General features: G+C 39.5%; 1 protein-coding gene across 18 annotated transcripts in view; it reads left to right on the top strand.

Annotated features, from left to right (window-relative positions):
- Positions 1-1,017: 1,017 nt before the first annotated feature.
- Positions 1,018-16,536, top strand: part of LOC101856265 (probable phosphorylase b kinase regulatory subunit alpha) — an 86,433-nt gene continuing 70,914 nt past the window's right edge. For all 18 annotated transcript variants that reach the window (XM_035969863.1, XM_035969878.1, XM_035969877.1 and 15 more), the window contains exons 1-12: positions 1,018-1,172; positions 1,635-1,790; positions 3,058-3,274; positions 4,145-4,227; positions 4,793-4,873; positions 6,564-6,662; positions 7,098-7,139; positions 8,045-8,149; positions 9,121-9,174; positions 11,889-12,011; positions 15,070-15,165; positions 15,513-15,620. In XM_035969863.1, the coding sequence (XP_035825756.1) occupies positions 1,095-1,172; positions 1,635-1,790; positions 3,058-3,274; positions 4,145-4,227; positions 4,793-4,873; positions 6,564-6,662; positions 7,098-7,139; positions 8,045-8,149; positions 9,121-9,174; positions 11,889-12,011; positions 15,070-15,165; positions 15,513-15,620 (1,242 nt within the window). In that variant the 5' untranslated portion in view covers positions 1,018-1,094. The remainder of the gene's footprint in view (positions 1,173-1,634; positions 1,791-3,057; positions 3,275-4,144; positions 4,228-4,792; positions 4,874-6,563; positions 6,663-7,097; positions 7,140-8,044; positions 8,150-9,120; positions 9,175-11,888; positions 12,012-15,069; positions 15,166-15,512; positions 15,621-16,536) is intronic.

The raw sequence follows: 16,536 nt of genomic DNA, 5'->3' as shown, positions 1-16,536 counted from the left end.
TTCTACGATGTTCTTCGCCTTGCTTAACACCACTTATCACTTTGCCATCATATTTTGGGGAAAATAAAAAAAAACTGGGTGGTAAACATAGCCTATCCGCGAGATGAGGCAGCAAAGTGTTAATAATGACAAGACTTGTCTTCGACCAAGTTGACTTTTCTACCTTATCAATTTATATAGCTTCCCCCCCCACCCCCCCCTTTGTAAATTCTATAATTTGATAAAGCCATGAATCAGCAACTTTTTTGTTCTCAAGATGACCGAAAAGCATTCCATAAAATTCTTTTTAATTTGTTTTCTAGTCGTTACCATGTCTACCTCATAATGTACTGTTCTTGAACTATTTCAATTTAAGATCTCGCTGGTTCATTTTGCTGTGTATGTCAATATGCGGAATGATTCTGCCAGTCCAGGCAGACATTAGAACGGGCTTGTCACACTTTATGTACTTTTTGTCACTGTCGCCACTTGCCGAACTGCAAGCTTTGGTCACAGTGTAGTGGATTCTTATGTTTTATGTCTTTGTGATAGAGGAGTATTTCATTTCATATACTTGTTCAACTCTTATGCGGGGCTTTGTAGTGAAACCAGGCTCTCGTCAAAATAATTACATTGAAGAAAACAGCATTTTTCTTCCCGTTGGGCAATTTCTATTGAATTTTTTTTTCAGGCCTAACGCCTTTTTTTATATTCATTAAAAAATACATTACTGTTAGGATTTTACTGAAAGACGTTTCTTAAAGGCACAAGAAATGTGAATTTACAGTTTCCAAGGACTCTCTAGCTTTGGAAATCACCAAGCTTAGGCGGCCGTTTTCTCGCTAATTTTACCTCTGAAACCAGTTTGCCTCCACCTCTTTATATCCGAAATGTCTCCACTTCTGTTGAAGATAGATGGGTAATTTTTTCATCGAAGGCAAAACAAATGAAGAAGCTTTAAGGTGATACTACTAATTCAATTGCCCCAAAATTGACGAGCACCTGATTCCACGTTGTTGTGACGCATGAGCACTTTTGGATTTTTGCTCCCTTTTTTTCAGATGCTGATTCAAATCAAAAACAGCTGTTAAAGTGAGTACAGATATTCTGACAAAATGAGGAGCAGGAGCGACTCCGGCATCCGCCTGGACTACTACCAGCGACTTGTCAACAGAAGCATATTAAGATACCAAGTGAGTGAAATTTACTTCTGCGAAAATTGTTTGTGACATACAGTAGTTGTATTGGCTATATTCAGGGACGATGTGTCATTTCAACAACAATGATGACAGTGCCCTTTGCAAAAGTAGAAAGTTATGAATTAACTAGTTTTTTCATCTTTGATGGTGTGTTTTCTCTGTTTATTTTCATTGTGTAAGACAGTCACCTGTGCTACCCGACTTCGGCCACCATACTTTATCAATAAACAACCGAAAATACATGTCTAAGACGGCCACAAAAATCTCTCATTGTTCAATGTTTTATTGGCCCCTGCTGGTGTGGATGAGCCGTCATAATCCAATCACCTGTAGTATTGTTAATCCCTCCAACCAATCATGTTGAGAATGTTTGTTGGCAGCCTGCAAAATACTTGAAGATGGGCGTAAGAAATTTCAACTATGTTGTTTTCATGTATGTCTTGTTTCTTGTTCCAGTCTCCTGCTACCGGTCTTATCTCAGGCAATGAAAAAAATCACTCATGGGTTCGTGACAACATTTACTGCATCATGGCAGTGTGGGGCCTTGCCTTGGCATACAGGAAAACAGTGGACCTGGATGAAGACAGGGCCAAGGCATATGAGCTTGAGAAAGTAAGTAACTAACAGACAACTATGAGGAGGGCAGGATATGTTTAGAAATATGACTATTAGGTGTAGAAATCAAGAGAGCATTGTGAGCAAGTAAAATGAAAATGACAGGGAGAAGAAAACTAAGCACAAAAATGAATGTAGTTTTATCTGGAAAAAATTAAATCTCTGAATTTTTTAATTTTCTATTTGCTTCTTGGTTTATTTGTTTAATTATCTTTTCATCTTTATTTTACTCCTTAATTTCTTCTTTTCAATTTATCAATTATCATCTCTTCCTTTTTTTCCTTTCTTATCGCTTTTTTCCCTTTCTCTCTACCTTCCTTCTTTTTAACATATTCTTTGTTTCTGCTTTTAGTTTGTAGAATATGGAGACTAACCATTCTTATTTTACTGTTATTGGTCATTAAGTATAACTTAACTACACTTGCACTGAGCATTTCTCTTCTTTAGAAACTCAAATGTGCATTAAAGACTCCTAAACACATGTGTGTTTTTTCTGCTTCTAGTACTATTTAACTCTTTATCTCTGGCAAGCCGCTGGTCGGAACCACTGTGCCGGTGAGCCGGTTACAGCGGCTCGGGCACATTCCTTTAAGACGACTTGACATCAAATTACTTTTTGGCAATTGCCGAGAACTGGTCTCTTATACTGGAATTTTTTTCATTAGATGAAGAACTTTTAAAAGACCAGCCACGAACTCTGATAAAATCTGAGCCCTCTAATTTCATTTTGCCTGTTGAAGAACCCCAATCAAATTTGAATAAAAATCCAATTTTTTTGCTTGAATTCTGTTTCCATCCTTTGTATGGAACTTGTTTTTAATGACGTAAAATAAACAGGATTATTTGCAATGTTTGCTTGATTTATCGTAGATAACATGAAAATACACATTTTTATTGGCATTTATTGGCACTACACTCGTTTATATGCCTTGGTCGGTTCGTAATGTTGTCTTAACCAACTGATGTTCTTGAGATTCCGATTTTTAGCGATGATTCTGAGAAAAAAACTCCTATTTTTGGTCATGGAGTGTTTGGCAGGTTTGTAGAACCTACAGTGTAACTTGTACTGTTCCGTTTCTGTTAGTATGGATGACTTTTAACTCTTACTGTTACCAACTCGATGTGATCAGCAAACGGACAGGAGTTTTTCAGTTACCTTATATAATTATGGATATCTGTTATTTCCTGAATTCGTCAGAAGAAATGACAATAATTCAAACTGAGACTGATATTCTGGATCTGTTATACCTTTCTATTTATCTAGGCTGTGGTCCAGGCAATGCGAGGACTGCTACGTTCCATGCAGATGCAGAGTGAGAAAGTTGAGCAGTTCAAGCGCACTCAGAGCCCGCGGGACGCCCTTCACGCCAAATACAGCAGCACCACCGGCAAAACCGTCGTGGGTGACTACGAGTGGGGACACCTACAGATCGACGCCACCTCATTGTACATTCTAGCCTTGGCTCAGATGACTGCTTCAGGTGTGGCACAATAGCAGTTCTTTTTACATCTTTTGATGAAACATAGTCGAACCTGAACAAGACGGCAACCCATTGTCAAGGAGAAAAGTAGTCATCTTACAGAGGTGGTCCTCTTGGACAGTGTTATTTTAATATTATAGAACAAATGTAAGGTGGAAAGGGAGGGATGGGTAGGAACTGGTTGTTTGTGAAGGTGATTGTCCTAGACAAGGTGGTTGTTAGGGCAGGTTTGACTGTATTAAAAATTCCTTTTTTGTCTGAGACATTACTTATCTCCAAGCTCATTGGTCAGTGCGTGTATTCCTAGATCATGGGTGTATTGCCTAAAACATTGCTTGCCATTTTGTAACAGAATAGAATCCTCAAAACCCTTTTGTTGGAAGTCTGGTTGCTCTGCCTTTTGTCGGTTGTGAAAATTTATTCATAGGATTCACAGACCCCAGTTGCATTGGTCACAGCTTCAACTCTTCTTTGTGCATGAATTTAGTATGTTGTTTTACTTCCATCTTTCCTGAGATTGTTATTGTTTAGTCGTTAATTAGTGGAATCTCAGTAATTATAGGGTGGATAGTATTTATAATTAAAAGGCGAATGACCTATCACTATCACAGTGTGTTTATTAAATATATATAGATGTGCACGCCTGGTTTGTCCCTCAATTGATTATCAGTGTGTACCTCACTTTTACTTTGACAAATTTGCAGTTTCACTGTGAAATATTTGACATTTTTGGTTGCAGCTTTTTTAAAGACAAGAAGTACAATATTTAATAGTTTTCCTAGTACAATAAAAAATTGTCTTCACATTTGAATTGTTCATTCATTGTTTTTATTTGGGCTCATGTATTGTCTTTGATTTCTGACTCCTCAGGTGTGGTGATTGTTTTCACTCTTGATGAGGTTGCTTTTGTCCAGAACCTTGTGTTCTACATCGAAGCGGCTTACAGAACTCCAGTAAGATGGCTTTTAGTTTTGTGTGTGTGTGTGGGGGGGGGGGGGGATTATTCCTGTTTGTGCTTGGGCTGGATGTTGAGTGTTTTTTAAATTTTTTAGTATAGGCTTTGGGAAAGAAATATATTGATGTGATTCTTGTTTCTGTCTTATCTTGCCGAATTACTTTTCGACTTGGGGAATTTGTGAAGAGATTGTAGCTTTCAATTCATATTGCTCTTTCTTGGGGTTTGATTGATTTTTGCTATGGTGTATGCCATTCGATTTAAAGATATTTCTGCTTCCTTTCTTTCAGTAAGCTTATCGTCAGTAAGCTGTTCAATTGTTTTTAGTCGAGAAAGTGAAATGTTTCCGGAAAGAGAAAAAAAGACTGTACATTTTTTTTTACCAGATATTTATCAAACACATGCACCCATGCGACAGATTAAGAAACTCTGATTTTAAAAAAAAAAAATTCTACATTTTGGCCTCTGTATATCTGAACATTTGGCTTCTGTATATCTGAACATTTGGCCAGTGTTATACTATATGCATTGTCATGCTAAAAATCAGTTGTTTTTCTTCACAGGATTATGGCATTTGGGAGCGGGGTGACAAAACAAACCATGGACTCCCAGAATTGAATGCTAGTTCCATTGGAATGGCAAAGGTATTGTATACCAGGATTTTTTTGCACATGACTTGGATTTGCAATTTTCACAATCTGTGACTCCTAATCTCTGACAAGCCACTCACAGCAATTCGCGGTTAGAACTGCTGTTCCGGTGAGCCGCTGGCAGCGGCTCCGGCACCTTCCTTTACAAAGACTCCGGTGTCAGATTACTTTTTAACAATTGCTGAAAAAAGTCTCTTTTACCAGGAGCTCATTCATTAAATGAAGAACTGTCACTTGTTTTTATTTATTTAATGACCAATTGAGTGACGTATATGTCACTTTTAGACTTCGTGCCAAAAATTGGACCCCTGCATAGTGGGTTTACCCCCCTCAGAGATAAAGAGTTAAAGAAATTCCCAAATTCAATTTTTTCGCTTGTGTAGACGTGAGGCAGAGAGTAGGTACCAGAAACTAAATTTTCAAAGTAGCTGTATGCCAAATTTCATTTTGGTACCATTCTTTAACCTCTCAGTCAATTTTTTAGAAAATGGTAGTTGTTTAAAATTTGATTGAATTTGTTAACGTCAGTCACTGGCTGCAACCCCATGTTTGACAGACAATAAAAGAGTACCAAATGCACTTAACATCTCCACATTAACAGAGTACAATCACTATAACAAATATATGGAGCCTAATTTTTTTCAAGACTGTGAGATCATTACAAATCAGTATTTTATCACCTCAAACACGATGATCTGCTGTTATTTGGACAAAAACACTGAGCGTTGACATGGCCGGGGCCGCACCAGCCCCCGCGGCGAACGAGTCGGCTCTATTCTGTAGTGTACCCCACGTGCGGGGTCACATGCTTTCCAAGTCTCGCGGAAGGATTGATGAAAAATAATTCCAAGCTGATTACTTTATTCTAATAGAAAATGAACTGATCTTTTAATAGTTTCCTTTTTTAAGCCGTTTTTTTTACATATTTTGTCTAAAAAGTGATCTTTAAACATTTTGACAGCGTTTTTAAAAGCTTTCTATTTAAATGCCAAAGGCCAAATATATATTACGGGAAAGTCCGTTTAAAGCTCTGCAGTTCTCCGCCAACGAAAAGACGGTATTTAATCATCCCTCGTTCCGCGAAGCATTTGAATGCACGCGTGTCAATTTTTGAACCGGCCGACCCCGCATTCCGACCGTGAGGGGCTTCGCTTTCGTCGACGATTCTCCAGCTCCTAATAATCGGACATATAAACAACTTACACCATTGTAACGAGGAAAAGCTGAACTTTTACAAGGTGTACGGCATTTGGTGTTTTATAGCGAAAGAGCAAAGAAACAGCGATCGGAATTGCCCCGATTTCACCGATACCACACGGTCGGAAGGCCGTGAGTGCCCACGAGGCCATGTTTACGCTACCTACCGAGAGTGCTTTTTCCTGCCTCTGATGCTGTAGCTTGTTACTGTTCATGTACTGTGTTATTCATATATATGTATGCAGAACAGCACTGTCTAGAATGATGGTTGAAAGTGTCTAACTCATTTGCTCATGTTGATTGTGCCGATACTGACATTTCCCGTTCGAAAAATGAAAAGGTTTTTAAAAAACTTGAAAAGATATAAAGTTCAACATCACTTCAATATTTATAGTCTGGCTTTATCCGGCTGCAAGACGTATTTACTATAGATTTGACTATGTATTCTCTATTACCCCAAACAAACATATTTTATTTTCTTGGACAGGCTGCCCTTGAAGCCATCAATGAGCTAGATCTGTTTGGGTCTCGTGGGGGACCAGCATCCGTCATTCATGTTCTGCCAGATGAAGCTCAGCAATGTCAGGTGAGTGCAAGGAAGCGTGTATGTAAAGTAGTGCTGGGTAGTACCGGGGAAATTGAGCTCAGGTACTTTGCCAGCACTGGGTGTCGAGTACCGCCATTACTGGTACTGGTTGCGGGACTGAGATTATATGATCTCAGAAGCTCTGCACGTCTCGCATTTTTAGCATTTTTTCCATCAGCCCCCCCCACCACGCACACACTCACAAACACATACACCCCCCACCCCCAGCCTATTGCACAACGGGTTGATGATTTTTGTACATTTTTGGTGTATGTGTGTGTGTGTGTGGGAGGGTATGAACTGCAAATACAAATTTTAAAATGTCCATTTACAATCACAAAAGATTTTTTAGGATCACATAGAATACAAAATGTTTCAACTGTACGTCTTTGATGGGCTCTGAAACTGAATGTTGCTCCTTTTCTTTTTTTGCAGGCTATTCTTCAATCAATGCTGCCAAGAGAGTCCATTTCAAAAGTAAGTTATTGTCTCGATGTTGGTCAGTTTGAATCTTTTGTCATTGACCAGAAGTAAAAAGACCTGGTTTTTTCTTACATGTGCTTGACTTAAAGGTTTTTCTCAGATTTTGACATGCATGATCTTGGAGCTGGTTTGATTTTGCAATTAATCGTCTCGAAGAGATACTAAAATCTTGAAAGAGGCTGTGTGTGTGTGTGTGTAAAAGACATCTTGGGGGTTGATAATGGAAAATATGAGCAGGCCCGACAGAACTACAATAGCATATGCTTAGACAGAAAATGGTTCATCTGAACACAGCAGTAAACTGAAAGAAACTGACTCCAATTTTTATTCACCATTCAATGCCTCCTACACTGAAGAAAATTATTGATATAAATGGTCGCTTTAAGCACAAGGGGGCTATCCCGAAAAATGCTGTTTTGAAAAAATCGAAGGTAAAGTTTTTGCCCCTTGTACTTTTTCTTTAAAAGACAAGGAGAGTTTTCTCTATAACCAAACAACTATACACACCAATGAAACCAAACTTCTCCTATAGGAAGGGCTATGTCCACTTTCGGTGTAGGTCAAGATTTCTGGAAACCCCCGAAATCTGGGTTAGCCCGCATGTCCTTAAAAGCGACCAAATAATAAAGAGATGCTTTAAAACAGCACTTTGCTACTTGAAAAGCGAGAAATACTGCTTTATAGAAAGAAAATAGGCCAGACACTGGGGATTGTAGAATCTACTTTCAACTCCCCATAAGGATAGCAGGAGAATGAAGAAGAAGAGTAGATTGAATATGCATATATTCAAAAGAGATTCAGGAAACTTATTACATGTATTGCATGGTTTTCTGTCACTTGCTTAGGTCTCTATGATTAAATGATAATCTTTTTACAAACTTTTTCTTTCCCTTTCATAGGAAACAGATGCGGCCCTGCTCACTGTGATCAGCTTCCCAGCATTTGCTGTAGACGACCCAGAGCTGATAGCTCTCACACACACGACCATCAAGGATAAGCTAGAGGTTAGTGCTTTTCTCTAAACACTCTTTCCCCCCCCCCCAACAGAAACTGATCTACATTGGTAAAAAGTTGTCTCTTTCCCTGATAAAACACTGATCAGAGACAATGTAACACAGCAACAAAAACTATGTAGGAATGATCTCTCTTTAGCTATGCACACTTGTTACAGGTATGACTTCCCCCCAAATGGTTTCTATTGCCTTTGAGAGAGAAAGTCAGCTTGTTTGAAATTATAAAAAAATTCTTGAAAACTGGAGCCAGACCTAATGTGAGTGCTACTTTACACTTTGCCATATTGCCGTTATGGGGATTCAAATGTTAAATGTGCTAATGGTTTTAGCTTCGATTCTTACTCTCATTTTGATGAACATGTGCTATCTCACATTCAGTATTCTCAATGTCCTGAAAATTTCTTGATTTGAGCGTATTATTCTGAGACATACATGGTACTGATGTACCTCAACTTCCTTCAAACTCTGCTTTCTGGAATGTGGGGACAAATGTTTGTTCTCTGTGCCCAGTGTGGGGGAAATGTGTTAATGTCCTGCGTATTGTCTTTTATCTTCTGAATTAAGGAAAGGACATATAGTGCAGATAGATTTTTTAAAATGGAATGTGCAGTTGAACCTGCCATAACGGAAACCTGTCCAAGATGGTAACATGTCATGAGTGAATCTCTCTGCTCCCCCCTGATAAATTCCTCGATAGTATATCTGTCTAACACAGAAACCTTCCCAACTTGGAAACGGACAGAGTTATTGCTTCCCTTTGGAGGGGTTTAACTTGTTGAATGCAGAAAATGCTTTGCCTGCTCATCACTGATTTTAAACATAATTTTCAAGTTTTGGTTTTACCAGCTCTAAACTTTACACCATGCTGCAAGGTGAGGGAGGGGCGAAGGGTTGCAGTTTTCGGGGTAGCTGTTAGATTGCTATTAAAAATGTTAACCGAGATTCTTTTTCTTCTGTTACAGGGCCCCTATGGCTTTGCCAGGTTTTTGAGGGATGGCTATAAGACTGCCAAGGAGGTAGGTTATTGAATGTCAGAATTGTCCATTTTGTTTCTTAATACAGTAGGGCTGGATCCTGCTCGTCAAATTTGAGAGTGGTGATTCGCGATTCAGTCGGCTTCAATGAATCGCGAGTACGCGAGCGCTCGTGGAGATGTGGCGGAACACTGACTGAAACAGAACAGTGTCATATCAACGCCTCTTGGCGAGCACGAGTCCCACTCTTGTTGTTCCGCCATCCTCTCCGCCCCACACCCTTTGTTGCGCTGCTCTATCAACTGACCTCAATTAGTGACCCCCATAAATTTCCCCCCACCCAACCCCACCATTCGCCAAAACAATGGCTCTATAAAATTCCTCCTGTCTATTGGTTGGACCCCGTTCATTTTGTTTTAAAAGGGGGGTTGGACTATACCTTCTTTTGTAAAATAAGGGGAGCCATACTAAGTGTTCCGTTCCATTCTTGTGCTCGTGACTCCACTCTGCAGTAGGTTAAACAAGCCACAAGGTGGTGACAGCGACAGGGGAGTGAATCGGGAATCGTTTGGCGATACTGTTCCGCGTTCCGCTGAAGTGAATCATGAATCGCGTTCTGCAGGAAAGAGTGGCGATTCAGTTCCGTTCTCGCGCTCGTGACCCAGCCCTATAATACAGGTGAACCTGCTCCAACAATCACCTGTCCTGGACAATCGCCTGTACAAATGACAACTTCCTACTTCCTCCTTGCGTTAAAAAAAAGTATATTAACACTGTCCAAGATGAGCACTTTTCTCTTCGACTGTGTGTGCTGTTATTGATGAGATTCAATTGAGTAACAAAAGCACGGTGTCACATCTCGCCAGATTCTGTTACTTTTAGTTAGCGTGACTTAGCAGCCCGCCGGAGATCCCCGGCTCGGGTGTCACGGGGTTTATGAGCCCTGAAGCGACTTTGCCGGTGTTGGTCAGGAAGTTCGCATTTTTGACTATGTTTAAAACGATATAACTTCTTCCCCATCCCACATAGCAAACCATTACGCGGATATACTAAAAGCTCAATGTCTTGAGATTTATTCTGCGTTAGAATGGTTAAATTCTGTGCCTTAGTTTTTGTTCTAGACAAGTGTTTGTAGAGTACCCAATTTGTCCTATTTTAGTTACAAACTTATGAATAAATGATTGTTAATTTAAAAAAGGTTTGACAGATCTCTCCAAAATCTGTGTTAAACTGACTACGAATATCATGTTTTTTACCATGAGAAATCTTAAATCTGCGCGAGTAGTAATAGTCAAGTTATACGAGAAGATGCACATCTGCATTTTTTAACTAAAGACGATCTCTTATTTTACTATTTAACAAGAGAAAGTTACTCTGCGTTTGTTCATGAATCATGCTGTGTATGTGGCAGCCTGCATACAACTAAAAAGATATAATATAAGCGATTTAAAAAACCTCAAAACCATGTAAATACATGGGTAGAGATAAACTTTTTGTATGGAATAAAAATAATGACTGCTAAAACATTCATTCTTAGTTTTTGTGTAGGAAATATGTGCGGACACAATTATGAATGTAAAGAAATCAGTCATATAGTCAGTTATTGCAAATGGTCATAGAAACGAAAAAAAAGCTGGAAAAGTCTGGTGCTGATTCAGTGTCCCTGGAAAGCTAGAAATTATTCTTATAACCCAATTAAGAGAAGTCATCCCTATTATTCAGTCAACTTACGAAACCTAGACTTAGCGTTTTAAGAATAGTAAGGATTTTCTGGAGTGTAGCAGATACTGTTCGTGTATTAGATCTACGTTGAAGATGTATTCTAGCACTAAAATCGATTTGTGCTTTTCATAGACAAACTTCATGGTAACTTTTACAAAATTTCGAGAAAATATGCGAATATTCACGATAATATTAGACACATAAAGTTGTATTTGGAGAAATTACTTCATAGTGAATTGTGTGCCCGATGGATAACATTGCAAAATTACAGCCTTCTATTATATGCGCAGATACCATCTTTTCTGAGTATCTGCACCAATGCTATGTCGTTCATGTTCCAAAAGTTTGACAGATTTTGACGAGGCCCTTTTTTTATATTAATTTTTTTTCATTCACGCTAGTCCCAAAAAAATTACAATTTAGCATTGCCGACTGCAGCGCGTCTAATGAAATAACCAGACAAGTTACAACGTCTGTTCTTTTTTGAGTCTCAAGAGCAGAAATGCGTGCTTTGAGTGCACTAAATGAGAATTACCATAAATACAAGGAAACACCTTAAATTGTACGTCGAAAAGTACCAAAAATTAAGTCGGCCCAGACAGAGCGGCGACAGGGAGCTGACCCGCGTGACCCCGACGTGATAAGGCGCCCAGCAGGGAACCTTCCGCGGCAACTAAAAGTCCACTGCCGGTGCGCCGTGAAAGAAGCTTGATATGAGATCTTTGTCCAGCATACTTTTTTTTCACAATTGTCTCAAATTTCTTCCCCTCCTTGGCCATTTATGCTTTTACCAGCAAAGTTTTTTATAGTTTAAAAAAATATAATTCATTTTGTGAATGCATAGATATCATTTCAAGTTGGATATATAAAAATGAGAAGACTTTGTCATAGGCTCTTTTTCAATAGGTAAATACTGATGTTTACATATTGATGAAGCGTCCTGTAAGTTGTTCAAAGAAATTTTTAAATTCTGAAAAGTCATGATTTTGTCCTTTACACTTTTCCCTTAAATGTGCTCTCTCTCACCTTCCTAGGATCCACGCAGGCTGCATTATGAACCCTGGGAGCTGATGGTGTTCGAAAATATCGAGTGCCAGTGGCCACTCTTTTTTGCTTACCTCATTCTCGATGGACTCTTTACTAACAACAAAGAGCAGGTAGGTTCACAATTTTCCTGGAAGTTTTTTAAGTCTCTTGAAATCTTTTTTTGTTGAAAGCATTTTTAGTTTCCATTCTGCTTTATGATTAGAATTTTACATTTCTTTTTATTTACTGATACTTTTCATTTTAATGAGCTCCTTGCAGCTTAGTTCTTATCCTTATGTGGCAGAATGCAAGGGATGAGTGCTCCTGCCCATCCTTTTACACATCGGTATAAATAATATATGATATCAGGTATTGATTCTAGCAGTATCTATTTTAATTGGCACCTCTGCAGTAGTATGAGATCAGAGAACAAAGATCAAAGCAGTGCAGTTGTAAAATTGTGCATAGTCCATGTACTATGGTCCACACAATTGCTGTAATCGGCTGATTTTAGGATGTACATTGTTACGAGATGACGGCCTCTTGGCACATGATATTCAGAGTATGGTGTACATACGAGAGCTGTCACAGAATGGGTTCATGACCACAATTTGTGCGAGGGTGGTTCCTTGTCTCACAATATTACTAAAGAACAATATTCGCAATCATGATGATCAAGTGTGCTCTGTTGTGTGTAATCGATTTTCTGTTTAAAATGACATTTATTGCTTCAACGCTTTTAGTACCGTCAACAACCGCCAGGACTGTAGTATGCATTCATTACCGTTGGTAAGTTAGTTCGCCAACTTTACCAGGCACATTAGATATACAGTAGTCTCCGCCTAAGATCCCGGTGCTCGGAAGCAAGGACATGCGGGATCTTAGGCGAACCAGGATCTTAACCGATGAACCCATGGAAGAATCTATGGTGACCCATGTTAAGGCTCACAATCGGTAAAATGTTCTCCTTCCACTCTACAATGAACTGACGTGCCCGTTTGGTGGGTTTATGGCATATGGTGAGCAAAGAGTGGTTAACCTTGATGACCTATCACGGTGCATAGTGGGATGAGGCGTGCCATTTTGACTTATTATCCTATCATGAGTCTCAAGATCTACACTTATCCAGTTGCCCCTCCCCTTTACCTGTCGAAAATTTATAGCTTTCCATCTCTGACCAAGTCCACCCCCCCCCCCCCCACAAAACCGCCTTTGTCGTTACACACCATTACGTTGTGAACACACCAATTAAAATTCAGTCTGTCTCGCAAATTCGGGAGTAGAGACAACTGCTGCAATGGTCAAGGAAGAGTTCACGGTTCGATGTGATCCCGCCTGGAGCGAACGTGTAGGCCCTACCCACCCAGCGAGTGATGCAAGTTTAGGGGGACAGCTCAGGTGTGAGTGCGATGTTCGGGGAAAACAAACACGTCGGTCAATTCACAACCCGGTGTGATCCCGTCGGGGGCAAACGTTGTATCGCTTCCTCGCATTTTACGTGTATGTGATCACATTCACAAGAGTGGCTGATCTCTGACGCGACGGACAGTTTATTGATCTCAACTTTTCACTCTTGGTTGATCGGCTGTGCCCGCCCGGGTTTTTGTTTCGCAAATTATGATCTGAAATGCGGGATCTTAGCCGAATGTCGACCATTAGAGCGGGATCTTAGGGATGACTTTTGTATAGTAAAAATTTTGTTTTTCTAAAACAACGAGATCTTAAGCGAACCGGGATCGTAAGAGGTGGGATCTTAGGCGGAGACTACTGTATTTAAACAATGAACAGAGCCACTGTACAAAAGTAAATACCACTGGAAGTTATGCTGTGTGATAGCTGAATGGTTGATGAAACACTGTGAATTTTTTTAGCATGTTTCCTGGGCTGTGAAGGTTTATTAAGAAAATAAATTCTTTTGTACTATGGCTTCAGTATTCTAAATTGGTGTGGTATTTGAGTGTTTTTCACTAGATCTATATTAGCTTGTGGTACTTTACAAAGCCTTAAGGGTTACACGCGGGTATCTTGTTAGAAGTGCCTTGCTTGTATGTAATAGTAAATAAATAATAAATAGCATTTGTGTTATGTTACAACTTACTTGAGTCTTGGAGTAGTAAATGTTGGTGGGGCCCCACCTGCTGGTCGTCTGCTAGTTCTTCGTTAGCCGATGTTACTCGTTTCGGCTTCAGTGAGAGAGTGACCTTCAGATTTCCCGCCGCTTGCACGAAATCACATTAGGTCTCAGTCACGTGATGCGTCCCTAAGGCTTACGTCACAACAATCACCATTAAGGTGTGTTCACGCTACATGTCCTTCTATTCTTAAGGTGCGCTTACACCACAATTTGTATAGCACAAAATCCTGCTTAACAGCAATCTCTACGAGCAATACAATCTCTATTACTACCCCAACATACCTGATGACATTTTGAAAGTCTAAGCTTTTTGGGAAGCACACAGTGCAAGCACCACCCCCCACCAGGGCAGTGCTACTGACTGAAGTGTCTTTAAGCCATTCCCAAAGGGGGATATTAAGATATTCTTATGCACTGTAGAATTATAAATTGGCTGATTTATCAATGTCATACTCATATTGTGCCGGAACGACATAGGGGGAACTGCTGCTTTTGTCTTTCCTCAACCATACCATCTTCATTTTTTTCTCTACTTCTCTTGTATGTTTGTCACTCTCTTGTGGACTGCTTTTTCCGGGAATCCTTTATAGTCGAAGCAGACTTTGTGCTGTTGAGGCTAAAGAGGTGAGGAGAGTACGCCTGATTCCCCGTTTGGACTTCTCTGTTGACATCCACCCCTTGGCGCTCATATGATCTTATGCAGTTGCGAGCGCCGTAAAACCACACTAAAACTAAAAACAGTGCAAGCTGTCATTTTTCAGCCACCTAAACAACATACTGATAGATCTTTTGCTGTCTATCGCTGGGTACCTATTTAAACCTTGGAGAAGTGAAGAAAATTCTTGTAAAGTGCCTCTCCAAAGGACTCAATTTTGGGTTAAGCTGAGCCACAAACCTCTGATCCTGCCACCTTATGATCATGTGTCCTGTAGCCTAACAATTAGATTACAGATGCCACGTAAGATTGTGGTTTGTTCAAATTACGTTGATAAACAAAACTTTGTGTTGGTGGTCCTCTTGAAATAATCAGCTTCTCTTGTTCTTTTGCTTCTCAGGTTGATACATACAGGAAGAAACTAGACGAAGTTATGTTAAAGAATGATGAAGGAATCCCTATACTCCCTGAACTTTACGCTGTTCCGAAGGAGCTGGTGAGAGAATTACATGTTCTTAGAGAGGGTAGAAGGGGATTTTGTGTCTGGGTGCTGGCCATTTATGTGTTCATAATCTCCTGTCAGTATGCTGCCTGTTAACGTTAATTTGAAATGCCAAAAATTGGTCAATAACTCTGAGTGGACTTATGTGTCATATCCAATCCTAGGCGCAGAATAAGTTTTTGTTATCAGTTAAATTTAGTTTTCTTTTGTTTGAACTATATGTTGCACACAGAACAGTTTTGCACTTTTTGTTTTTGGTGGATGTTGCCTTATTTTTTTTTCTGCATTATCTTTCAGGTTGCCAGCTAAAATCACATTGGTTTGTCTGCATTATCTTTCAGGTTGACAAAGAATATGCAAAACCCAACAGCCAGAAACGAGTTGCAATGGGGAAGATTCCTCACATGTGGGGACAGTCTATGTACATCTTGGGCAGACTCATGATTGAGGTATTGATCCATTTCCAATATTAAAGAATCCAAGAAGTATTGGTAGTATCTCTGGAAAGTTCTTGTATTATTAAGATTTATGATTGAGATATTGATCCTTTTCCAATACTGAAGAAGCCAGGCAGTATTCGTAGTATCTCTGAAAAGATCTTGTATGATTGAGATTCATGATTGAGGTATTGATCCATTTCCAATTCTGAAAAGCAGGTGGCTGGAGGGCGCCACTGGTAGGTTCTTCTTTCCTTTCAATCTGTTGTTTCTCTCTGTCTTGCTTTGTCCCAGCACTAAATGATCAATATTGTGACGATGTGCTTCTCTTTACTCAAACAAAACAAACAATTCTGAAAAAAAAAGATTGTTAGAAGTATCTTCAAAAACAGATCATGTAATTGAGAGTCAGGATAGAGGTATTGATCATTTTCCCATACTGAAGAAGATGGGCAGTGTAGATAGTGCAAAGTATCTTCGAAAAAAGCTTTCAGGTACCATGGGCAATTGAGACTCAGGATTGAGACACTGGTCCATTTCTAATACTTAACAAGATGAGCAGTATGAATAGTGAAAAGTATCCGGAAACAGCTTTGGAGGTGCCATGTGGGATTATACTGTTTTAAAGAAAAAGATTTATTTCTAATGTTAGCTGCGATGTAGATTGGAGAACCTGCTCATTTAAGAAACCTGATTGTAGTAAAAGAAAATGATAGTATAGTGGGTATTTTACCTTACTGGGAAAGGATGACTCCATCTATCCACTGATTATAATCATAGACACATTCATTGAGTGTGTTTACGTTTGTTGATAACAGTCTCAGCTAGCGATTTATGTTGGTTGGTTAGAATTTTTGCCCTTAGGCCTCCCTCCCTCCCTCCCCCTCTCCCTCTCTCTTTCTCCCTTTCTTTCTCCCTCTCTCTCCCT

The sequence above is a fragment of the Aplysia californica genome, unplaced genomic scaffold (genome assembly GCF_000002075.1).
Source record: "Aplysia californica isolate F4 #8 unplaced genomic scaffold, AplCal3.0 scaffold00190, whole genome shotgun sequence".
Classification (NCBI taxonomy): Eukaryota; Metazoa; Mollusca; class Gastropoda; order Aplysiida; family Aplysiidae; genus Aplysia; species Aplysia californica.
The sequence above is the reverse complement of the archived record's forward strand: the minus strand, read 5'-3'. Positions and strand labels throughout refer to the sequence as shown.